Here is a 26,553-nt window from a genome sequence, read left to right on the forward strand (position 1 = left end):
TGCAACCCAGATAAGGATGAGGTTCCCTCTTGAGTCTGGTTTCTTCCTTATGCCATCTCGGAGAGTTTTTCATTCACCACAGTCGCGACCGGCTCGCTCATCAGGGACAAACTTACACTTATAAAGAACATCTTTATTTGAATCACCACATTATCTGTGTAAAGCTGCTCTGAGACAATGTTCATTGTTAAAAGTGCAACACAAATAAACATGAATTGAATTGAATTGAATTGAGTATCTGTGAGAGTGAAAGGGAAAGTTTATAGTACTGTGGTGAGACCTGAGATGTTGTATGGATAAGAGACAGTGGCATTGAGTAAAAGACCGAAGGTGCAGCTGGAGGTAGCAGAGCTGAAGATGTTGAGATGTTCGTTGGGAGTGACGACGATGGACAGGATTAGAAACGAGTTTATTAGAGGGACGGCACATGTAGGACGTTTTGGAGACAAGGTGAGGGAGGTGAGCTTGAGATGGTTTGAACATGTGCAGAGGAGGGACATGGGGTATATCAGTAGGAGAATGCTGAGGATGGAGCCACCAGGAAGGAGGAAAAGAGGAAGACCAAGGAGGAGGTTTATGGATGTGGTGAGGGAAGACATGCAGGTAGTTGGTGTGAAAGAGGAAGATGTAGAGGACAGGTGACAGATGTGGAGACCTCTAACAGGAGCAGCTGAAAGAAGAAGGAGAATAATTGAAAATTTTTTTTTTATTAAATAATAAAAAAAGAGGAAGATGAAAGAGAAGAGGGTGGTATGGAGATGATGATCTGCTGTGGCGCCCCCTAACGGAAGCAGCCAAAAGAAGATAAAGTAAGTTTGCATAAGACACCAAGCCTGTTCAAATAAATAGCTGGCTTAGATTCCAGAACCTTCAGAAAGACAGAAAGGTTTGTCAGTCCTGCATGGCTGATGGTCTGCCGCCTTCAGAATTCAGGTACTTTATTTCATTTTCTACTCTGTTAATTGATCTACTTATTATTTATTAATCAGGGAAATGTTTTTATCTTGTTAATAGATTTATATTTAGTATAAGTAAATGCTAGATTTCACTGAAAAAAGTATAATGAAACTATTAAATTAAATTCTATTTTATTTCTATTGCTTTTAACAAAGAACATTGGTATATTGCACATCATTTTTATTTTGTAACTGTACATTATAGTCAAGTGTATAAGAAATTCTAAACTTATGTAAAACATATGAGTACGAGCATCAAGTCATTTTTAAAATTTATAAGATTATTTATTTAAATTCAATACATTTTTATTTGTGTTGCGCTTGGAGTATGAGTATGTTTTTTCACACACACATACACACACACACACACACACACACACTTACTTTTCAAGCATTTCTCCTATAAAAACAAATGGGCAATATAACCTATAACATGGTATAAAACTATAAAGGGAGATATATTGTAACTTACAGATGTAAGCATCTCCATGCAGATCTCCAAGTCCCTGTTGTTACTCCGCCCACAAGAATATTTTCCACATCGCTGCTTTGTGAAAATCTAATTTTTTTTTTTTTAGTTAACAAAGTCCAGTTAGCACGAGCTATAAACAGCTGTTTGTGCCAAACTGAGAGCTGCATCAGCTGGTTTGTGTGCACGTGTGCTTCTCTGATCAGTAAGAGTTTATAAAGAGTAATAAAACTAAGATTCACACACGTGGGGAATAAAATCCTCCCATATATCGTTCGAATCCTGCACTTATTGGCTACATTTTTTATCAATCATTTTGTTTCCATAATGCTACTGGCTGGAAATAAAAGGTTTGAAATGATAGATGGTGCAGAATAAAAACGTCACCTGGGCACCTGTCCGTAAAATAGACTCAAGCCTGTGTCAGTGAACACGGGTGACTAGGTGAGTGAGGACCCTAATGCAGGGTCTGAAACAATGGCAAATGGGGTGATGCAGGGAACGACAAAACCAAAATGGAAAACAGTCTGGAAAATCCAATAGCCAGCAAACTGAGCAAAAAAAGGGCAGAGCAAAAACACTAACCAAAAAACAGTCCAGAGTTCAAAACCAGAAACAGAGCAGAACAAGGGTCAGGAGCAGAATCCAGAGCAGGCAGGGTGGCATGAATAATCCCAGGGACTTTAGGAAGCCTGTGAGGTGATCTAGCCCTGAACTAAAGTCTTGGGTGTCCTTAAATACTGGGAGGCGTGGGAAAAAGGGCAAAATGGCCGCCGACCCGGAAGTGCCCGTGCGAAATCGGAAGTGTGTGCCATGTGCCTGGAAGATCCCGACAGTCCGAGAGTGTCCGTGTGAGGTGTGGTGTGGTATAAAGTGGCACTGTGCTGTGCAAGTCCTGAGATTAAAGCGATTAAAGTGTCGTAGAGCAAAAATAAATAATGTGCAGAAAAAGTGTGAAGATGGAGAGAGTGGACCAGTTTTAGATCCTGGGTGTTTCCTGGTTCAAACTTCGAATGGCCTGTGGGAAGAAGCTCATTCTCTCTGTGTTTACTTTCAAGGACCGAAGGTGTTATCCTTACCACAACAAAGAAAAGAGTCCAAAAGAGTTGTTGGATGGCTAAGGTCCTTCATAATCTTCCTGGCTCTGGTCCGGCACCACGTGCTGTAGATGTCCTGCAGGTTAGGGAGCTCGGTGTGGATGGTACGTTCAGCTGAACGCACCACCCTCTGGAGGGCTCGCCTGTCCTGCATGGTGCTGTTCCCGAACCAGGAAGTGATGCTACCCGTCAGAATGCTCTCACTGGTGCAGGTGTAGAAATTCTTTAGCACCTGAGAGGGAAGTTTGAAGTCCCTTAAGCATCTCAGATGGTACAGACACTGCCAGGCTTCTTCACCAGGGTGTTGATGTGACAGAACCAAGACAGGTCCTGTGTGATGTGAACACCAAGGAAACTGTCCACTATCAACTCCTTAGTCTTGCTGACGTTCAGGAGAAGGTTGTTTTCCTGGCACCATCTCTCCAGGTTTTTAACCTCCTGTGGGTAGGCTGTCTCATCGTTGTTGGAGATCAGGCCCACCACAACAGTGTCATCAGCAAACTTGATGATAGTGGTGGAGTTGGAAGGGGCCACATAGTCATATGTGTAAATTGAGTACAGTAGGGGGCTTAGAACACAACCCTGGGGAGCTCCAGTGCTGAGGGTGAGGGTGGATGAGGTGTGTTTGCCCACCCGTACGGCTTGTGGTCTGTCTGTCAGGAAGTTAGAGATCCATTGACACAGTGGCAGGCTGTGAGCATGGAGGAAATTATGGTGTTAAGTGCTTAACTGTAGTCCACAAACAACATCTTTGCATAATTCTTTTTTCTGTAGTCCAGGTGGCTCATTGTAGTGTGGAGGAGATGAGCAATGGCATCCTCAGTAGAACGGTTCGGCTCCAAGATGGTGAATGTGTTTACCTCTCCAGCTCTCTTGGTGTGCATGCTGGTTGTGCCGCTAGCGCTGCTAGCGTGGTTAGCTGCAGCCTCGAAGCGAGCGTAAAAAATGTGTAGCTCGTCTGCCAGAGAAGCATCGGCATTCCCAATTCTAGATGATGCTGTTCTATAGTCTGTGATGTTTCTTATTCCCTGCCACAGGCTCCTAGAGCCACCATGTTGGAACTGTGACTCCTGTTTCCTACCGTAGCGCCGCTATGCTTTCTTCACCGCTCTGCGAACACTGTAAGATGCAGCCTTGCAGACTCGTCCATGTCCCCGGTGGCGAGCCTCGTCTTGTAGGCAGCGGAGTGGGATCTCAGAGGGTCGCGGATGGTTTTATTGACCCAAGGCTTCTGGTTGGGAAATGTTCCGATGGTGGTTTTCTGCACATAATCATCCGCTCGTTTCCCAATGAATCCCACAACCGCTTCTGTAAACATGTTGACGTAATCAGAACTGACCCTAAACATGTCCCAGTCTGCGTCATCCAAAACGTCCTGCAGAGTGGCCACCAATTGGTCAGTCCACCACGTGACCTCCCTCTAAACTGGAGCTTCCTGTTTCAGCCTTTGTTTGTTTGGCACCATCTTGCTCCCTACGAGCTATATTTGTTTTTTTTTACCAGCAAGATGTCGCTTTTTATGTGAGTTATTCGCAAACATATACAAACAAAATATATACACAAACACCATCCGAAGTTCTGTGTAAACAAAAGAATACCCATCTAAATTACAACACTATTGTTTGGTTGAAGCAAATACATTCCTTATAAGTTTTCCATTGAAAAACAGTGATCTGAAATCGCTGCTTGAGGCTTAGAACTTTAGAATGATGTATAGTTAGTCGTTACTCTTCTCCCTTTTTATTTAATCTATCGCTAAACATTTACACCTGAGAACCTTGGGAAATTGGTCATGTGGGCACCGGGCTGACGACTAAGAGGTTAAGACCTGTGCAGACCATCTGTGTGGCATATTGCTGTACATGATTCTGGCCTGAGCCTGAAGCTGGGGAAGGTGCCACAGCTATGGAAAACATCCTGTGTGGTGCCTGTACGAAAGACGTCATGCCCAAAAGACTTTGGGGACTACCGACCAGTAGCAATGACCTCGCATCTAATGAAGACATTGGAGAGGCTGGTGCGTATTTATCTCCGACCTCTGGTGAGTTAATCAATGGATCCACTCCAGTTTGCCTACCAACCTGGCACTGGAGTGGAAGACACTGTCATCTTCCTCCTAAATCTGGCTATTTCGGACTTGGAAAAGGCTGGGAGCACAGTGAGAGTAATTTTTTTTAATTACTTTTTTAGTGCTTTTAACACCATCCAACCTGCCCTCCTGAGGTATAAGATGGAGTACATGGGAGTGTACCATCATCTGTCTATCTGAATAGTGGACTACCTCACAGACCGACCACAGTATGTGAGGATTTGTGACTGTAAGCCTGATATAGCTGACATAGTTGTCTGCAACACTGGCACCCTGTAGGGAACAGTTCTAGCCCCGTTCCTCTTCAGCAACCTGTCACCTGCAGAAGTTTTCTGATGACTCTGCCACCGTCCGTCTGATCATGGATGATGATGACATGGAGTACAGAGGACTGATCCAGAACTTTGTGGACTGGTGCCAACGGAGCTGCCCCAGATAAACGCGGGGAACACCAAAGAACTTGTGGTCGATTTCTGTAGGCACAAACAAACTTTATTATCACCAGTGAACATTCAGGGAAAGGACATTGTAAAAGTGGAATTACAAATACCTGGGCATCCATCTGAACAGCAAACTGGACTGGACAGTTAATACTGAGGTCATTTATAAGAAAGGACAGTGCAGACTCTTTCTGCTGATGAGACAAAGGTCTTTTGGAATGCAGGGAGAGCTACTAAAGACCATTTTTGACTCTGTGGTGGCCTCAGCCATCTTCTATGGTGTGGTCTGCTGGTGCAGCAGCATCTCTAATGCAGACAGGAAGAAACTGGACAAGCTGATCAGGAAGTCCAGTTCAGTCCTGGTATTCCTCTGGACACTGTACATGAGGTGGGAGAAAGGAGGATGGTAGCTAAACTATTAGCGTTGCTGGAGAACGTCTCTTACCATGTCTCTTAATTTTTGCACATTTCTTTTTTTTTTCGTTGCTGCTGTAACAGAGAAATTTCCCCACTGTGGGACGATTAAAGTTATATCTTATCTTAAATAGAGGACAGTGGGTATGGAGACAGATGATCTGAGGTGAAGACACCTAACGAGAACAGCCGAAAGAAGAAGAAATATTAATATTATTATAAGATAAGATAATATATGATAAGATATGTGATTATATTACTTGGAAGGCCATGGAGCCGGAAAAAAAATCTGGGGTTGGCTGCCCCGAAGTAGCTCTGTGCACCTTGCGTTCAATGTCCAAGCGAAGGGCTTAGACGGAAATTGACAGAGGAAGAATATGACTTGGTTCTTCCCCTCCCTCCTCATCGCAGGAACCCAGCCAGGACACGGTGTCCGGTTTGCTATTTTTGGAGCCCGGACAGTAGGACAGAGTAAAGCAAAATTGTCCAAGAAATAGCCCCCACCTGGCCTGCCAGGGGTTGAGGCACTTGGCTGCTCGTAGATACTCCAGGTTCAATTCAATTCAATTAATTTTTATTTGTATAGCGCTTTTAACAATGAACATTGTCTCAAAGCAGCTTTACACAGATAATGTGGTGATTAAAAGTAAATATGTTCTTTGTAAGTACGTTTGTCCCTGATGAGCAACTGTGGCAAGGAAAAACTCCCCGAGATGGCATAAGGAAGAAACCTTGAGAGGAACCAGACTCAAGAGGGAACCCATCCTCATCTGGGTTGCACCGAATGTCAATTTGAAGCAGATATACGTTGCGGGGGTACAGTGATGATGATCAGAAGCGAACTGTATCCTGAGTCAGTGTAGCAGACTGTTGACATTAACTACAGTCCAATCCATCCTCAAAGCGCCCGTTCTTAATCCGGAATTTCATGGAACCACACAAGGTGTTGATGAGAAACCGTCCCAAGCTGCAAAGAGTGGCCTCCAGTCGAAGAGAACACTATCCAGAGGCAGGCCTGGACGAAGTGGGAAGATTCACGGAGGGGAGAGGGGCAGGAACAGTGGTCGCTGGAGCCTCAGGAGCATGTTTAACTCGACCGAGAGAGAGAGAGAGAGAGAGAAAGAGAGAGAGAGAAGAGGGTGACGGGAAGAGAAGGATATGGATTATTAAGTGTCCTTATTGTTGTATGAAAGTTAATATCACTGTGCAGTTTGGACTCCGGCAAGACTTGCTATGGCAGCATAACTAAAAGGGAGAACAAGAAGGTAACACAGACATGAGGGATCTCTGGGATAAGAGACGACCCACCACACCACCATCAACAAACCTGAGTGAATGTGTGAATGTGAGGGGACGACAGCATACAAATATACCAGTTCACCAAACACTCCATATCCATGATCCCTCCAGATCTGAGCCTTTACCTGAGAAAAAATCTACTGATCAAAGGTTTCAACCACGACTTGAACACTGAGACTGTGTCTGAGTCCCGAACACTGGTTGGAAGGCTGTTTCATAACTGTGGGGCTTTATAAGAGAAAGATCTGCCCCCCGCTGTAGTCTTCATTATTTGAGGAACCAACAGATAGCCAGCACCTTTTGATCTAAGTAGGCGTGGAGGATCATACTGGTACAGAAGTTCACTCAGATACTGCGGTGTGAGACCGTTAACTGCTTTATATGTCAGTGGTAGTATTTTATAATCAATGCAAGATTTAATTGGGAGCAGTGTAGAATGATTAAAACAGGGGTGATGTGGTCATATTTTCCAGATCTAGTGAGGACTCTTGCTGCTGCATTCTAAACTAACTGAAGCTTATTTCTGCACTTACTCGCACACCCAGACAGTAAAGCATTACAGTAGTCTAATCTAGAAGTAACAAAAGCATGAACTAGTTTTTCTGCATCCTGTAACGACATCATATTTCTAATTTTAGCAATATTTCTAAGGTGAAAGAAGGAGATCCTGGTAATATTATTCACGTGAGCCTCAAAGGAAAGACTCGGGTCAATAATCACACCAAGGTCTTTGACAGCCGTACACGCTGAAACAGAAACACCATCCAGAGATGCTACGTAATCGGAAAGTTTGCTTCTAGCTGCATGTGGTCCTAGTAAAAGTACTTCCGTCTTATCTGAGTTTAGCAGAAGAAAGTTATCGAGCATCCACTGTCTAATGTCCTTTACACATTTTTCAACATTGTTAAGCTGATCTCTCTCATCTGGCTTTGCTGAAATATACAGCTGTGGATCATCAGCATAGCAATGGAATCTAATACCATGTTTATGAATAATTTCTCCAAGAGGCAGCATATATAAAGAGAAAAGCAGAGGGCCTAAGACAGATCCTTGAGGAACACCAAACTTTACCTCAGAGAGTGTGGAGAACTCACCATTTACATCAACAAACTGATAGCGATCAGTCAAATAAGACCTGAGCCAAGAGAGAGCTGTTCCCTTTATTCCAACAACGTTCTCAAGTCTAGCAAGTAGTATAGTGTGATCAATGGTGTCAAAAGCTGCACTTAGGTCGAGCAAAACAAGTAAGGAGACAAAACCCTGATGAGAGGCCAATAAAAGGTCATTTACCACCTTAACTAGTGCCGTCTCTGTGCTATGATGAGGCCAAAATCCTGACTGATACATTTCAAAAATGTTCATAAGTAGGTGTGAGCAGAACTGCTGTGCTACAACCTTTTCTAACATTTTGGCTATGAAGGGGAGGTTTGATATTGGTCTGTAGTTGGACAGCTGACATGGGTCAAGGTCAGGTTTCTTAATTAGGGGGTGGATAACTGCCAGTTTGAAGGATTTTGCTACAAAACCAGTGCTAATGGAAGAGTTTATTATTTTTAAAACAGGTTCAATTACCTCTGGAATGATCTGTTTAAAGAAACTTGTAGGCGAGGGATGGAGATGCAGGTTGATGATTTTGATGAGGAAATTAATGAAATTAAGTCATTCTCGTGAATAGGAGTAAAACGTTGTAATTGATTGTCTGTTATAATGACACTGCTGTCTACAGGGTTACTTGTAAAATAATTTGGATTTATATTAACCGTCTGGATTTCTTGCCTGATGTTCTCAATTTTATTATTAAAAAAGTTGATGAAATCATTACTACCTATTGATGGTGTTCATGTGAGTGCAGTGCTTTTATTCCCTGTTAATTTTGCTGCAGTACAGAATAAAAATCTAGGTTTATGCTTGTTATTTTCTATGAGGGTGGAGAAATATGCTGATCAGCAGCACTAAGAGATTTACTATAATTTAGGAGATTCTCCTTCCATGCTATTTGAAATACTGTTCATTTTGTTTGACGCCATTTATGTTCTAATTTTCGAGTGGTCTGTTTTAAGGTGTGTGTATGATCATTATACCACTGTGCTGATTTTTTCTCCCTGATCATTTTGGTCTTAAGGGGAGCTCCATCATCTAGAGTGTAACTTAACGTTGATTATAGATGTTCAGTGGCCCAGTCGAGCTCTGCAAGGTCAGACGGAGATCTATCTAATATCGTAATTTCTGGAAGATTTTTGAAAAAACGCGCTGCTGTAGCTGACGTGAAAGTACGCTTAACACGATAACGTGGTGAGGTAAATGCAATGACTGAGGCAGATTTCAAAAGAGATTAGATAATGGTCTGAAATAACTTCAGGCTGTGGAATTATGACTACGTTTTTTATTTTTAATCCAAATGTTAACAACAAATCGAGAGTGTGTCACCACTATGAGTGGGTCCTATAACATTCTGATTAATTCCAACTGAATCTAGAATGGACACAACTGCTGCTCTTAAGGAGTCTTCCTGATTATCAAAATGAATATTAAAGTCACCAACAATTAATGCTTTGTCTAAAGTAGTAGCTAAATTTGTGATTAAATCTGCAAATTCTATCAGAAAATCAGAGTCGGGCCCCTGGGGGTCTATAAATAATAATTAGTGGAATTGACTGACTGGACCTTCTTTCGGACACTGAATATTTTATGTTGGTGTAAAGAACTTCAAATGTTTTACATTTGTGTTTAGTCTTTTGTGTGACGCTTAGATTATTATTATAAATAGCTGCGACTCCGCCTCCTCTGCCATTTAGACGGGGTTGGTGTATGTAACTATACCCAGGAGGACTCGCTTCATTTAATGCTACATATTCATTCGATTTAATCCATGTTTCTGTCAAACACATAATATTTAACTCCTGGTCGGTAATAATTTCGTTTATAGTCAGCGCTTTAGACGTGAGAGATCTAATTTTTAGCAATCCTATCTTTAGATCAGAGGTGCTGCTGTGCGTTCAGTCCTATTTAATTTAAAGTTAATCAGGTTACTAAAACAGACTTTCTCATAATTCCTATATTTTGGTTTTGCTCGGGAGACAGACACAGTCTCAATATGGTGGATCCTGAGTGACGACTCTATGCAGCTAGCAGACGGTCGGTTTAGCCTGTCTGTCTGCTCCCTGGCCTTGGCTCTAGACAGTCACTTGTTAACTAGTGCTGTTCTGAGACTATTACCCATACTACAAGAAATGAGAGCAGCACCTTCCCGGGTGGGATGGATACCGTCCCACCCTAACAGGCCAGCCTTGCCCTCAAAAATGCACCAATTATTAATGAAGCCCACATTGTTTTTGGAGCACCATTTGGACATCCAGCAGTTCAGCGACCATAACCTGCTGTAGGCCACATCGCCACGTCGCATTGGGATGGGGCTTCGCTAATTTACACACCTCAATAATATTACTCTTAGTAACCTCTGACTGTCGAAGGCGTATATAATTAGCTCCTGTGTAAAAAACCATCTTAGAGAACCTGTACTTTCCTATGAATCTCAGCTGACCTGCTATGTCCGGCGCCCTGGCTCCCGGTATACACATAACCTGTGCTGCTGGTGCTGCTAAAGGTCTAGTTAATTTCATGTGCCTCAGAATGGAGTCTCCTAAAACTAGAGATCTTTCAGGTTTCTCAGCGGGTGCTTCACTGAGGAGAGCAAACCTGTTGGACACATGAAGTGGAGAGAAATGGTGCTCCCGTGGGCAAGCTTTAGCGTTAGCTTTGGCTTTGCGAGTATGCCGCCGAGTTGTCACCCATTCGCCCCGCTGCGAGGGCTCTAATGCCGGAGTCGGGGGAATATTAACTTCACCTAGGGCATCCAGACTTTCCCCTGCAGAACCTGGACTGCTCTCACACTCACTACTTCTCTCTAGACTCTGGATGCGCTCCTCTAATGCTAAGATCTTCTCTGTCAAAGAGCAAACTAGCTTACACTTCTCACAGATAAAATTATCGCTAACAACGGAGAAAGACCGACTAAACATGTCACACTTCACACACTGAATAAGCTGGATGTTCGCCAAAGCAGAGAATGTATGTACCTTAATGTGATTACTGTAGTGAGTGTTCGTAGTTCTGGTGGGAATGTCCTCCACTCACTGCTTTCAAACCCTCAAACAGGGAAAAAAGCACTCTTCCGAAAGCAAAAAAAAAATAGACGAGACGGAGCCAACGGACTGCTCTCACACTCACTACTTCTCTCTAGACTCTCGATGCGCTCTTCTAATGCTAAGATCTTCTCTGTCAAAGAGCAAACTAGCTTACACTTCTCACAGATAAAATTATCGCTTACAACAGAGAAAGACCGACTAAACATGTCACACTTCACACACTGAATAAGCTGGATGTTCGCCGTAGCAGAGAATGTATGTACCTTAATGTGATTACTGTAGTGAGTGTTCGTAGTTCTGGTGGGAATGTCCTCCACTTACTGCTTTCAAACCCTCAAACAGGGAAAAAAGCACTCTTCCGAAAGCAAAAAAAAAATAGACGAGACGGAGCCAACGGAAAGTGAAGGGTGCAGGAAATTAAAACGATATTTAGATATTTTAAAGTGATGAAAGCGATAAAAAACGAACTGTAAAAAAAATTTCAACACCGATACAAACAAAATTCCCGGCAAACAGTTCAACAACAGGAAACAGGAACTGACTTCACCAAACAGGAACTGGTTGCGGTGGTCTGTCCACACAATGAATGGGTGTTCGGCACCCTCCAACCAATGCAGCCAATTCTCAAGCACCAGCTTGACTGCCAGCAGCTTGTGGTCCCCGATGGAGTAGTTCTGTTCCGTGGGATTAAGTCATCATAAGAAGAATGCACCATGATGGAGGCAGTTGTCAGTGGCTTCTCTCTGAGACAGGATGGCCCCCACACCCTTGTTGGAGGCATCAACCTCCACGATAAATTGCCAGGAAGGGTCAGGCAGATTAAGGATAGGGGCAGAGGTTAACCGGGTCTTTAGTTCCAGAAAGGCCTGTTCCACTTTAGAATTCCAAGAAAATGGCTGACGAGTGGAGGTGAGTCGTTGTAGGGGGGCAGTGATGGTGCTAAAACTGCTGATGAACTTCGCAAAGCTGAGGAACCTCTGTAGTTGTTTGTGGTTTTCAGGTTTGGGCCACTTCTCCACAGCTGAAATCACATTCCCCGCAGATAGATGAAACCCAGAGAAGATGTGCTAGGCATGTGAAACTCACATCTCTCAGCCTTAACATACAACTGGTTCTGAATCAGACGGGTGAGCACAGCACGTACATGGCAGTGGTGTTCCTCCAGGGAGCGAGAGTAGATTAATATGTCATCCAGGTAGACAAACACAAAACAATGGAGCATGTCCTGAAGGACGTCGTTGACCAGGGCCTGAATGACTGCTGGGGCATTAGTGAGGCCAAATGGCATGACCAAGTACTCATTGTGGCCTGTGGGTGTGTTAAAGCAAATCTTCTATTTGTCCCCCTCCCGGATGCGTACGAGATGGTACGCATCGCAGATGGTCTAGCTTGGTAAAGATAGTAGTCCCTTGGAGGAGTTCAACGGCCAAAGACATCAAGGGCAAGGGGTTCTGATTCGTAATGGCCCCAGATTCAACACCGAGCCCTCTCTTTTGCTGGACAGCTGGCCGCCATGTGCCCTGCCTTGCCAAAATACAGGCAAGTCCTTGAGAGCGGCGCCTCTCCTTTTCACTAGTGGAGAGGTGGCGGCGGCCAATCTCAATGGGCTGCGGAGGTGGGGTTGGTGGAGTCTTGAAGCGAGGTGGGTCGGGAGGTGGACCAGGATACCAGGGTCAAAAATCTTGCGTAGCTCCTCGGAAAATGCACAGTAAAAGGCACAGACCGAGGACTGGCGTTCCCACTCTGCCGTGGCCCACCGTTTGGCCTTACCCGAAAGTAAGAAAATCACATAGGCCCCCTTCGTGCGTTCATCCGGGAAAGACGATGGTTGAAGCTGAAAATTATTTCACAGTTCAACAGGAATGGCCTGCACTCCCCCGGTTGTCATGCAAAGCGTTCAGGTGTTGGTAGATGAACCTCACACCCAGGTGCCAGTGGCGGGACAGGCGCCAGGGTTGCTGATGTAAGGCCATGAGCAGTAGGAGTTTCTGAAGCAGAGGCTGGAGCTACAGGGGCTTGGTTGTGGTTAAGGGCCAAATCATGAATTGCATTTGCCAGTCCCTGTATCTGTTGGTGCTGGGAGGTGGTGATCTGCACCAGAGAGGAAAGCTGAGTCTGGAGATCGTCCGCTGGGTCCATGTCTGGCAAGATTGTACTGTCAGGGTGTGGGTAGTAGGACCCAAATGCAAGACGCCAGCAAGGTACATATTTAAAGTCTTTAAAGTCTTTAATAACAAAAAAAATTTCAGGCAAGCACAATGTCCTTGCAGAACAAAAGGCACAAAACCAAAGTGTCCGAAAACTTATGACAGAGAGGCTGAATTAGTCCACGTATGCAAAAAACACAAAAACAAAGTGTCCGAAAACTTACGAATGCCAGCCAGAATTGGTCCACTTGCAAAAAACACAAAAACAAAGCGTTAAAAAATTTACGGCCACACTGTGGCGTGCGGTGGTAATGCTGAGCGAGAGAACCAGTATGTGTCTGAAAAATAGAAAAATCAAAAACAAACCGCGACTGGCAGCAAAGGAAGAATCCGAGAAAGCCGGAAAATCCAAAACCGAACCCAAAGTATCCGGGAAGCAAAACGAGGGGAAGGAAAGTTTTAAATAAAACAGGAAACCGACGAGACGATTGGGCAGAGAAAGCGAGGAATCCGCGTCCATTTATGCAGCGGGAAGATGGCGGCTGGGACGGTTGCAAGTTCGCATTACCCCGGAAGCAGAAGCGGGAGCTGCGGAAGAACCAGAAGTGCGTGCATGTAATCTCATGGTAATCTCATGGTAGGCATCAAGTGATTTTCAGATGAAGAGAACTCCAAGCAACACCTGTAGATATTTATCTAAATATAGTATACTTTATTTAAAAAATAGATACTATTCTTTTAAATTAAAACTAATGAAAAAATAAAGCATAGTAATTGTCATTATTGTCTTAATTTTACCCAGCCATTATGGTTGCACAGTCAGGTCACTCTTGGTGCCGGTCCCAAGCCTGGATACATGTGGAGGGTTGCGTTAGGAAGGGCATCCAGCGTAAAACGTGTGCCACATCAAACATTTGGATCACAAACCAGACTGTCTTCATTTTCTTATTTTCGAACGTGAGATATTTGTCTGCTGCATTCCTCCTTCCAGGGACAAGCAGTTCGCTGTTTTGGAAGTGAAGTGCATGTTAAGGTATGCACCAGAATAAACTACGTAAGATATAATGTACTGTTATTAGGCTTTTGAATACAGTTGTTCCTGTTTTCTAAACTTATTGTAATTAACAGGACTTGGAGATGGTGTGAACATCCACATGCTGGAAGTACAATCTAAAAACAAATGCTAATCTGACCAGAGTCAAACAAAGTAATATACAGTCATTTCAAAATCAGATATTTAATATGGAATTTACTGTTATATTTTACTGTGTTCATAAAGTTCTCAATTCAAGTAAAAATTTATTACACTGTAACCATTAATTCTCGAACACAGTTAGGTGTTAATCACATTTCATTTTTCTTAGTGAGTTCCGCAGAGGAATAGCAGTGATGGATCTCCGTCTGTGTGTACTCCTGCTGATTCTTACAGGTGAGGACAAAATCTTGTGTGCTTGTAAAATATCAGAGTAATGACTATATTTCACATTAAGTAAAAATGTTGTGGATTGTGTTATTTAAATATTAAAATGTGTGAATCTCTTTCAAAATGACACTGAGCTAGTAGCAGGTGATTACAGCAGCTCCTGTTGATGTAGAAAATAATGATTCTACTCACATATCCCATTTTCATTTATTCAAACCTTTTTTTTTTGTACTAAAAGTGATGTTTTAGTTGGTATAGGAAAAAAAGCTGTGAAGGAGCTGTGAACAGAAGCCTAAACATCATGTTACTGTTAGTCCTGTTCCAGCTCAGACTTCTGGAGTCGTCTCTGGATCCCCTACAGTTTGAATCCCAGCCACATATAGGCATGAATGGTTCAGTCTTATATCTACTGCAAAATGGCAATGCAACACCACAATGATCAGAATCGCCTTTTCTGCCACACTTCTGACCTAGTGGTCATGTGCACCAGGAATGATCAGGTCACTATTTCTCACCAGCTTCTTTGTATGGTGCAGGAAACAACATTTGCTTCTCAATGCATTCAAAATCAAGGGGATGGTAGTGAACAATGTGAGGAACAGAACACAACCAACACCATTACCATCACCATAGAGTTCTTCTGGGCTGAAAGTTTAAGTTCAGAGGCTTTGGACAGAAAAAGGATGAGCAAACTCTATTCCTGTTTCCTGTTTAAAGCTGTTTAAAGTTCTATCAGTCTGCAGTAGCCAGTGTAGACTTCTTTGCAGCAGGTTTGCTGAGAACATAGTATCAGAGCTTCGGATGCAAAAAACAACCCAATAAACATATCGAGAAGCTTTGCTCTGTCCTAGGCTGCTCTCTTGACGGTTTCCAGGTGGTGATGAACTTAATCAAATCAAATCAAATTTTATTCATCACATACACATACATACAGGGTACGACATGCAGTAAAATGCTTTATACGACGGTCCGGCAAGAGGGGGATAGGGTGGGGAGAAAAAAAAAAAAACACAACAAAAAAAACCAATGTTCTACAAAAAAACAATGTTCTATTCTTTTAAAGCTTATTAAAGCCACTGGCTTGTTCATCAGGGGCAAACTTACACTTATAAAGAACTTATTCATTTTTATCACCACATTATCTGTGTAAAGCTGCTCTGAGATGATGTTCATTATTAAAAGTGCAATACAAATAAACATGAATTAAATTGAAGCTCCTTTAGCAGAAAAAGTACTCCACTGTTGAAATGAGCAGTGAAATAAGTTCTGTATCTCTGTGATGAGACACTACAGTGCTCATTCTTCAAGTCATTCTTATGACTGTTTATCACTGTTTACATTTGCCAAATACATGTCTAAATGTTTCTCTGAATTACGATGGCAATGCATTTCAATTTAAGGAAGCCTTAAACATAAAAAAAAGAAGATCTCTCTCCAGTCGTCCATTCCTGCTAAGAATGGTAGCTGTTTTGAAGATTCTACATTTGTCAATAGTCCTTTTTACTAGAATATTGAATCTTGAATTGCATGGAGATGGCCTTATAACCCTTTCCAGATTTATAAGCAGCATCAATCGCTTTTCTGAGTTAATGGCTGATGTGTGTTCTTCTTATCCTGATGTAAACACTCGCCTGCATTTTTTGGAAGGTGCTGAGGACCACACAATTGTTATACAGGCCCTAATCATTAAAATACAGAACTGAGAAGGGTGAACTTTCTTTCCCCATCACTGTTCTTGTAAAACTAAACATTTTAAGTACAAGATGCAAAATATCCACAATAAAAAGAACAAAAAGGTAATGGTAAAATGTATAAAAAAAAATTCTTCACAGGAATTGTTCCTCTTGCCCTGTCTGTTGACCGCAAATACTATCTCATCCAGCAAGGGAAATCATGGAGTGATGCTCAAGCTTACTGCCGAGCAAAATACACAGACCTGGCTACCATCGACACCAGTAACGACATGGTCAACATTCAGAATAAAGCAGCAATAACAAGTTTCATTTCTAACGCTTGGATTGGACTGTTCACTGACGCCAGGATGTGGCAATGGTGCCTTGAAAATGAGCTGATGGGAAGTTTTACATCGTGGAAAACTGGAACCCCTGACAACTCGCAAGGAAATGACTGGTGCGGTTTTATATATTTGAATAATTGGAACGACGCACCATGCAATGTGTTGATGAGGTCTGTCTGTTTTGATGGTGAGTAATAGTATTTAAAAATTAGTTTATATATAATAATATCACTAATAACCTCTATTTACATTGCAATTTAAATCTGTCATTTCCAATAGTGGGATATGATAATGGGACAACTTTATTTTTATTGTCAGTTTATTTTTTTTTATTTATATTGTCAAAAAATTGTTTATATTTACAAAGATCTTTTTTTAATGTTCACATTTACTATTTTATATATATATGTATATAAGATATATATAAGAAATTTGTATGTTTTATATAGAGAAAGGCCAGGCAAATGCACTAAAAGGAATAGTTTATTGATATAAATAGGAAGGTAAACAAATTCAAATTCTTAACAATACAAACATGAAACAGAAAAAAGTGTGAATCATTGGAAGACACGAATGTTAATGAGATTATGAGCAATAGTTAAATGAAAATCTAAAAACATGAAACAAACAACTCAGTTATGAGACCAAAATACTTTGCGGACACTAAACGCAAACAGAGTGGTATACAGTGCCTACACACGGAAGTAGATACAGCTGTAATTAAGCAGATACATAAAATCAAGACCAATAAGAGAACAGAGGTGGAGGAATTGCATGAATATAAACAAACACATGACACATAGGGTGAAAACGTGTTTTTATTCATGTTATTCCTCCAACGCTGTTCTCTTATTTGGTGATTGTATGTATCCGCTTACTTACAGATGTATCCACTTCCGTTTGTATGTACTGCCTCTTTCACACCAACTACCTGCATGTCTTCCCTCACCACATCCATAAACCTCCTCCTTGATCTTCCTCTTTTCCTCCTTCCTGGTGGCTCCATCCTCAGCATTCTCCTACTGATATACCCCATGTCCCTCCTCTGCACATGTCTAAACCATCTCAATCTCACCTCCCTCACCTTGCCATACAACATAGCAGGTTTCACCACAGGGCTCAAAGCCGATCCTTGATGAAGTTCCACCTCCACCTTGAACCAGTCTGTCGTTCCTACTGCACACTTCACTGCTCCTACATTGTCTTCATACATACACCCTCACATACTTCCCTGTCACACCAGAATTCCTTATACAATACCACAACTCCTCTCTCCACCCTGTCGTACGCTTTCGCTAAATCCACAAACACACTATGCAACTCCTTCTGACCTTCTCTATACTTCTCCATCAACATTCTCAAAGCAAATAATGCGTCTGTGGTGCTCTTCCTCGGCATGAAACCATACTGCTGCTCACAGATGGTCACCTCTTCTCTCAGCCTGGCTTCCACTACCCTTTTCTATAACTCCTTGGCTTTTACCACATCCCTCTTCACCTGCTGCTGCATCTCCTTGTTCTCCTGCCTACTTTTCTCATCACTCTCTCAATTCCAATTCTGTTTCTCCAACCTCTTTCTCCTTATGCTTTTTATGCACTTCCTCATTCCACCACCACGTCTCTTTGTCCTTCTTTCTATTTCCAGACCTGAGCCAGGAGAGCGCTGTCCCCTCTATTACAAGAACATTTTCTAGTCTAGAAAATAATATTATGATCAATGTTATTCCTCTCATTGACTCTGTGCTGGAACATGTGGGTGGATAGCTCCATCCATGAGCTTGGGGTCTGGGGTCACCCATTTGCCCTCAGGGCAGAGCTGGTTGGGCTGCCATATCAGATGCATCAGTATACACTTCAGCAGAGGTCACCAGGTTGACTGCAGGACAAAGCTTGTCATTGGACGGTACCCTGTCAACTTCAGCAATCGGCTCAACACAGAGGTTGTTTTACTAATCTTAAGATGGAGCTTTCACAGGGGCTTCTTCAGGCAGGTCCTCCACATATAGTCCTCCAGGTCAAGCCCAAAGCATGGTTGGAGAGGCAGCCCTGTTGGCCTCTGGCTTGGACTTGGTTTGATAGGCTGTCTTTGTGGCCCCCAGCATAAGTTTGACTTGAAAGGCCCATCCATGATCCCCTGACTGGAAAGAAAACTCTGCCAGCATTTAGCATGTACATGACTGTAGGCCCCTGAAACAAACTTGGTTTGTCATGAGAGGCTGCCTTGTTTGCATCAGCTAAAAGAAAAGTAGAGGTCACTCGGTTGACTTCAAGCTGGAGCTGAAGTCCAACATAAAAGCATGACAGGAAACTATAAAAGCACATGCAGTGGAGATGGCGCAAACTTAGAAAGTGAAGGAAGCACTCACAGTGACAGTCATGTCAAGACTATAGGACCTAACTAAGGTCAGTGGGTTAGACCAGCGGGGTTAAGTGAGCTCTGACACCAAAAAGGGCAGAGGAGTAAATAACATCCACAATCCACCTTCTGAGGTTCTGCTTGTCTGCAGGAAGACCCTTCATATATGTCCAGTGCTCACTTCGGACACACCTGGTTAAGCTTCTCCCGTTTGGGGGCCTGAAATGGGAAAGGATATAATGCCCTAACCCTAGCGTAACTCGTGAGGCAGCCATGGGCCACTTGGGAACATACCCCGGCCTGTGTTAGAGGAAGAACTCCAGACAGGAAGGGCTCACGGAAAGGGTGTGAATGTCCCTAAATCTCTTAAGATAATAGAGGCAAGTAGAAGATCAGTCTTGACTGTTCTCAAATCTCAAGGGCAACTCAGGCAAGGGCTCGAAGGGAGACTTAGACAGGGCCTCCAGAACTATGCCCAGGTCTAATAAAGGCATTTTGGATCGCACCTGAGGCCTCAGTCCTTTCCATAGACCTTGGGCAGGGATGCCACTTATAACCGCCCCTTAACCCGTGAGGAAGGCATCTGTCTTAAGTAATATGTGACAACAAAGAGCCCCTTGCTCCCTGCAAACACACTGGATCTTGTTTCCACAAACATCCCCAGTGCGTTTTGTGTGGAGCCCCACACCCACTTCGGCTACTCCGACCACATCTCTGTTATGCTAATTTCAGCATGCAGACGGCTCATCAAAAGCAAATAGCCTCCAGCCTTACCCACCACCTTATAAGCAGTACCAGGGCTTTTACGCCTGACGCAGCACCAGGGGAGAGATAGCCAGCCAGCATCTCTTCAACCCAGGGAATCGTCCTATAGCTGCACTCTTTCAGTCCCACTATATTAGATTAGAGAGTGACATTGGGACTGAAGAGGCGGGCTGCCCCAGGACCTGAACACCTCGGTGTGCAGATCCGGGAAAAAGGCCCTGGCATGGAGGCAGTGACCTCGATTGCAGAAAATGCTCATCCAATTAATTTAGCAGATGCTGCTCCTGTTTATCTGTTTCACAGCATGAGTAACTACCTCTAAGAGGTCCTCAAATTGGACTGCCTGTGGATTCACATCCACACAGGTCTGAACCCTGTGAGAAGGTGCTGAACCTGACAGTTGAGGAAAGAGAATGGGACAAGCACATCTTTATTCCCTTTGCCAGATCCATCTGTGAATCCCATGACAATTCGCCTCGGCAGAAGCAGAGCCAGAACCTCGAAGGAACGATCGCGAGAGCGCCCTCTTTGAAGAGCGCTTTGTGGGAGTGGAGTGTGCGTGAGGACAGTGCGAGCATTCAGCCGACCAAGCATGCTCTGGTCCCAGACAAGCTATACACAGACTGTGTGTATCCCCCCCCCTGTGATAAAGCAGAGGCAAGGTGCAATACAGCCTGAAGGTTCGCTGCCTTTAACTTGCTTCTTTTCCATTTTCTTGATTTTTAAGTACTTACCGAAACTTACCCCAATTCAATTATTTCATTTGTATTGCGCTTTTAACAATGAGCATTGTCTCAATGCAGCTTTACACAGATTATGTGGTGATAAATAATGAATAAAATGTTCTTTATGTGTAAGTCTGTCACTGATGAGCAAACCGGTGGTGACTGTGGCAAAGAAAAATGCCCAGATTTTACCTGATCTTATTAATGCTGCAAACAAACACAGAGCGTGTCAGAAAACTATTGGTGCAGGGTCAGATTATTCTGTCAGTGATCACGAAGTGTGACTGGGTGAGTGAGGACTGGATGGGAGGACACAAATGCAGGATACGACAGGGTAAGGGGAATACAGGCTTTAATGGGGCACAGGCAAACAATAGAGCCAGCAGAAAGGGTAATGGGGCAAAGGCAAAAACAAAGTCCAATAAACAGTCCCGGGTCAAAACACAGACAAACAGGTGGCTGCCCCAATCACTTGCTGGCCAAGGTCTGAGGCAGAATGACGCTCTCTGCAGAGGTCTGGACCACGTCGTCAGCAAAGATTGGGCACGGAGCGGTGCCCTCGGCAGGGCAGACGGGCATAAAGGTGATCTTGGCAGGTCGGAAGAGCTGGGCGACGTCCCCAGGCAGGCAGAAGGTGTCAGTAATGCAAAAAGTAGGACCCAAATGCAGGATGCACACAAGGTTATGGGAAAAAAGCTGAATTTATTATGTATAAAAAAAAAGCAAAGGGGCAAAGGCAAAACAGAATCCAAAACAATCCAGGGTCAAAACAGGCAAACAGGGCAATGCAGGAAAAGACAAAACCAAAATCCAAAACAGTTAAAAAATCCAGAAACCAGCAAAACAGTACAATGCAGGGCAGAGCAAAACATAAACCAAAAACAGTCCAAACTTCATGCTGGAAAGGCACAATAATCCTGTGGCACGGGGCAAGTGAAGTGCCAACAGCGGACACAGCGGGACTTGAGGCGAACTGCTACGGGGTACAATGCCTTGAAGGTCAGGAAAGGCTGAACGAAGCGTGAAGCGAGCCTCCAGGTGGCTGCCCTAAGCTCTTTCTGGCCGATGTGATGAGGCGGAGCGATGCCCCTGCGGAGGTCTGAACCACGTCGTCAGCAAAACCCGTGGGTGGAGCTACGTAGTCAGGCAAGATTGCGGCGACCTCAGTGGGACTCTGGAGCGGAGCGGCGACCTCGGCGGGACTCTGGAGCAGAGCGCCGACCTCGGCGGGACTCTGGAGCGGACTGGGGACATGTTTGGCAGGACTCTGGAGCGGATTGGGGACATGCTCGGCGGGACTCTGGAGCGGATTGGGGACATGCTCGGCGGGACTCTGGAGCGGATTGGGGACATGCTCGGCGGGACTCTGGAGCGGATTGGGGACATGCTCGGCGGGACTCTGGAGCAGATTGGGGACATGCTCGGCAGGGCAGACAGGTTTGGGGGCATGCTTGGCGGGGCAGAAGAGCTGCGAGACATTTCCAGTCAGGCAGGTAGGCTGAGGTTGGGCAGCCCTCCCTGCAGAGCTCGGGTCCATATTTTGGCCTGATTATTCTGTCAGTAATGCAAAAAGTAGGACCCAAATGCAGCCACCGACCCGGAAGTGCTCACCGCGGAACCGGAAGTGCACGACACGCAACCGGAAGTGCATGTTGGGAAACCGGAAGTGCGCACAGTGTGCCCGGGAGATCCTGACAGAAAGTTGGGCAGCCCCCCCCAGCAGAGTTCAAGGGCCGGAGGGACAGCTGACTTAGAAGGCTGTATAAAAACTTTTGGTCTGCCAGAGATTGTTCTTGGTGCACCCTGAAATACTCAGTTTTCTGCTGGGCTTCAGAATGTCGACTTTCTTGGTTGGGTCCCTGAATTGCAGGTCTGTGGCAAAGCAAGCCCAATGCCTCAATACATCTGCTGGGTCCATTTTTGGCCAGATTATTCTGTCAGAAAACTACGGGTGCAGGGTCAGATTTTTCTGTCAGTGATCACAGAGTGTGACTGGGTGAGTGAGGACTGAATGGAGGACCCAAATGCAGGATGTGACAGGGTAAGGAGAATACAGGCTTTAATGGGACACAGGCAAACAGTAGAGCCAGCAGAAAGGGTAATGGGCCAAAGGCTAAAAAAGGCCAATAAACAGTCCAGGGTCAAAACACAGGCGAACAATCCAAAAACCAGCAAACAGAAATATAAAGGGCAGAGCAGAATCACAAACCAAAAATCAGTCCAGAGTTTAAAACCAAAGCAGAGCAGAACAGGGATCAGGAACAGGAGAAGGAACCAGAGCAGGCAGGGTGGCAAGAATATTCCTCAGGGCCTTTGGAACCCGGTGAGATAACATTTTATAAAGATTTTCACACTTGATGATGATCAAGTAATTAAATAATTTAATTTTTATTTATAAATTTCAATCATTTTTAACAATTGATATTGTCTCAAAAGAGATACAGAGATAAAGCAATAATAAAGTTATAATGCCTATAAGTTTATAAGCTTTTTATGATTGCAAGTTTATCCCTAATGATCGAGCCAGACAATGCCCCTGAAAATATCAAGAGCATTTCATTATTAGCACCTGCCTGCTACTAAGCCTTTTAAATCCTATGGAAGTAGCAAATGTGTGCTTAGTTTTCCACATGTTTTTTTTTTTTTCATTTTGGCTTTATTTTTATAAAATAAATAATGACAGTGTAATAAAATAGAATAGAACTCTTTATTGTCATACAGTGATACCGTACATCAGAACACCCTCAAAAGAGCTGCAATAGTAAGACAACAGCAGATCCTCATGTAAGTAGTTTTTCTTATAAATCCTCATGAAGAAGATACAAGGGCATCTTTTGTAGATCTGTTTGCTCTGTCAGTGAACTGATGAGGGTCAAAAGATAGTCAAATACTAGCTTTGATGTGCTGTAGAACCAGCCTCTTACTGCTTTAAGCACATACCTCACTTTATACTCCTGCACTATGAGGATGTGGTTGTTGGAGACTGAATGAAATGTCATAACACTCTGCTCCTATTACCTCATAGCATGAAAATAAACAATTAAGTTAATCTGCTAATGAGGCGTCCCCTTCGGCAGTCATGCAATACCTGGTCTTGTACCTGGTTATGTGCTGAATACCTTGCCACACCTGTTGTGGGTTGTTAAAGTGATCCTCATTTTTTCTAGTGTAAAATGTTTTAGCCTCTTTTTTTAAGTTTGCTCTAGCAGCATTGTAAAGGCTCTGTCTTCAGATTGAAGGCAATATTTCAGACCTCGATGAGTGCTTTGACCTCTTTTGTCATCCAGGGCTTCTGATTGGGGTACACCCTGATTTGTTTGTCCACTGTGACATTGTCAACACAGTTTCTTTTTTTATATAGAGGAGCACTGTTGATGTATACACCTCCAGGTCATTATCTATGAAAATGTTGCCTTGAAAATAAGCTTGTTCAGGCCAGAATATTGTCTGTTAGAATTACGAGCATGAAGAGATGCCTCTGACTGGCCTAGATGTGCTAGTTGTATTGTTCTAAAACAATTTTTGATGATTTTTGAATAGACTTTTTCCCTCGAGTGGCACATTTAATGTGTTGTTCAAACTTAAGAAAAACTGACTTTATGTCCACATGAGTAAAATCTCTAATGGGTAGAACAGGTAGAATAGGTAAAACCTACTAAATAGGTAGGCTAATGCTATGCTAGCGGCATCTAGTTGGCATCTGGTTGGATATAAACAGCTGTAACTTTACACAACAGTAAACTTACAAGGTAGGTAAAATCGTCTGCATTTAACAGTCATGTACTCCAAATCAGAGGAACTACTCTGATTGGGGTACACCCTAATACAACACGTGTTGCTGTTCATAAATATCACAAAATGATATTTATTATGTCCCGATATGTAAAACCACAGAATTAAAAGAGGGCACAGTTTCTTTATTACATGATTTTACCTTGGACATAATGCTTACAATTGCTTCTTCTTTTCCCACAATTGCTTAATTTAACTTGATAATACATAGCTTGAATGTGTACACCTACATTTTAATGATGTGTTTTTTATTCTAATAGGCAGGGAGAATGCCACTAACAGATACATTTACATTCCTGGGCTTATGACGTGGTATGATGCTCGCAGCAACTGTAGGCAGAAGTACACAGACCTGGCCAGCGCAAGAAATGCAACAGAAAACTCAATTGTAGGGGGAAAGGACTATTGGAATTGGGTTTGGTTGGGCCTCTACAGAGACCCCTGGAAATGGTCAGATCAGACCAGCAACGTGTCCATCCTTAATTGGTGGGCTGGAGACGCTAATGATTACTTGCAGAATAAAAGTTGTGGCTTGTTATATAGTGCACAGGCTGATCAAGCCCAGTGCTCAAATGTAATGCCTTTCTTTTGTTATCGTGAGTTGAAATTAAAAAATTTTTTCATATATTTTCATATTTTATTTGTTATATTTGGATTTGGTGTTCATTTTGTATATTTGATTCTATGTGCATTTATACCTACAGATTTCCCAAATCAACTGCAGATCATAAAAATTAAAGTCAAGTCCAGTCAGGATGTGAATGATCCTCTAATACTGGCAGCCATCTTTGAGAAGGTGGGTTTCATCTTTACTCAGTGTACAGTCACCTCATAACTGTAGCCATAGCCCTAGTCTTCATCAAACCGTGACACAAACAGACTGTATTATAATCACTTTCTATATATGTAGCATTTTTACAAATGTCCCAAAAGATTCTCAATCCTCCGTTATTCTTTGACTAAATTTAAGTTTTTTTTATTCAGATCAACCAGACGCTGAAGGCTCATGGAATGGCTAAAACCATCACTGTAAAATGGAGAGAGCAATCAGATGGAGTGGTGTTTCACAGGAACAAGTAGAATATTACTCCAGTTGTGAAGAACACCAGGAACATGTGTGATCTCTAAATCTGTAGCATTGTCTTGAACTTTTCTTGAGTATCTAGAATATATATAATATTTTAACTTTCTTTAGCAGTCTTTTAAAAAAAACAGAGTTGTCCACCTGGGTGGTGTGAGGTTTGGGGGGAGAAGCAAGTGCTGAAATACTTCTTTAGTTAAAGCTAAAATTAGCTAGAAAACTCACATTATTATTAGGAGAAGACCGAGTTTACTCTTCAGTCTGGTTTTTTTGCAATGTCCTTGGATACTATTTTAATTTATTTATTTATTTATTGCTAGTGCTTTATTTCTTACAGTTTGTGTTTTTGCTTTCCCGATGATTTCATTGTTGCTAAGCATCTAAATTAACCTTAATAAAGGTTAATAAAACAGTACAAAAAATTTTAAGCAGTACATTTATTTGCTCTGTAGATGTTGGTGGTTTATGAAAAAAATGCTTACAAAGAAAATTATTATTTTACTTTAATTATTTTACTTCTGCTTGGTAAAGAATCTGATACTGTTTCAGTTTTTTTTTTTTTATTAAGGTTTTCAAAACACTTACAGATATAATCACAATAAACAAGATTGTTACAATGTACGTTGTTAAAAGCACAATTAATTAATTAATAGCTATAAATAAGTTTTTGCATTGTTTTATACTGATGCTTTATGTTTACAATTTTTAAAGTCACCAAAATTGAATGCATGGAGAATAAACACACCTCTTAATCCAACTGTCTTTTAACATGATTTCCATAAACATGCTGTATATCAGTGGTGTGCGGTCAGGGGCAGTAAATCCTTCTCTGCTGGTCTAAACATTATCAGAAGCACTGACCTACATTTACAACCTAAATCTTACATTTTGTTCCATGAAATTGTATTAATTTATTCCCATCAGTTTCTTCTCTTCATGTCGTAGTGTTTCTCTCGGCTGCACTGCTTCCAGTACGTGTATGTGGATGGTAGATTTTTTTTTGTCCAATCAGATTTCAGTCTCTATGTGCTGCCATGTGAATCTAATCTGCTCAGAGCCTTCAGAATCAGTACTGCTGGACTTTTACCATCGAGAATATTACCAACAGCTCTGTTTCTTTATCCAATCAGATTTCAGATTCTCCTCACAGGGCTGTTCGCTGGCCCAGAATAGCGTCAGCATTTCTCCGTCCTCTGATTGGTTGGTCAGAGGGAAACTGTTACAGCTGAGTTCAACTGGTAAAACACGTGTGTAGCTCTGCACACGTTCATACATTAGTTAGACTAATGTATTAACGTTTGCAGAGACGTTGTAACATTAGAGTTAAACTTTTTTATGC

General features: G+C 42.8%; 1 protein-coding gene across 1 annotated transcript; it reads left to right on the plus strand.

Moving 5' to 3' along the window:
• The first annotated feature begins 896 nt into the window (after positions 1–896).
• Positions 897–25,629, plus strand: LOC310724674 (putative C-type lectin domain family 20 member A). Its single transcript, XM_083538944.1, has 6 exons — positions 897–933; positions 14,421–14,485; positions 16,312–16,683; positions 24,394–24,729; positions 24,838–24,929; positions 25,118–25,629. The coding sequence occupies exons 1-6, from the start codon at positions 902–904 to the stop codon at positions 25,211–25,213; spliced, it is 993 nt and encodes a 330-aa protein (XP_083395070.1). The 5' UTR covers positions 897–901; the 3' UTR covers positions 25,214–25,629.
• The last annotated feature ends 924 nt before the right edge of the window (positions 25,630–26,553 follow it).

Source organism: Silurus aristotelis, assembly GCF_946808225.1.
Source record: "Silurus aristotelis genome assembly, chromosome: 4".
NCBI classification, from domain to species: Eukaryota; Metazoa; Chordata; class Actinopteri; order Siluriformes; family Siluridae; genus Silurus; species Silurus aristotelis.

What these genes read in the sequence shown, in the direction of transcription:
- LOC310724674 (XM_083538944.1), top strand. Translation starts at nt 902, where the DNA reads ATGGCTGATGGTCTGCCGCCTTCAGAATTCAG. An exon ending in CTGCCGCCTTCAGAATTCAG is followed by an intron (nt 934 to 14,420) that starts GTACTTTATTTC and finishes CATTTTTCTTAG; the next exon opens with TGAGTTCCGCAGAGGAATAG. An exon ending in AATGCCTTTCTTTTGTTATC is followed by an intron (nt 24,730 to 24,837) that starts GTGAGTTGAAAT and finishes TTATACCTACAG; the next exon opens with ATTTCCCAAATCAACTGCAG.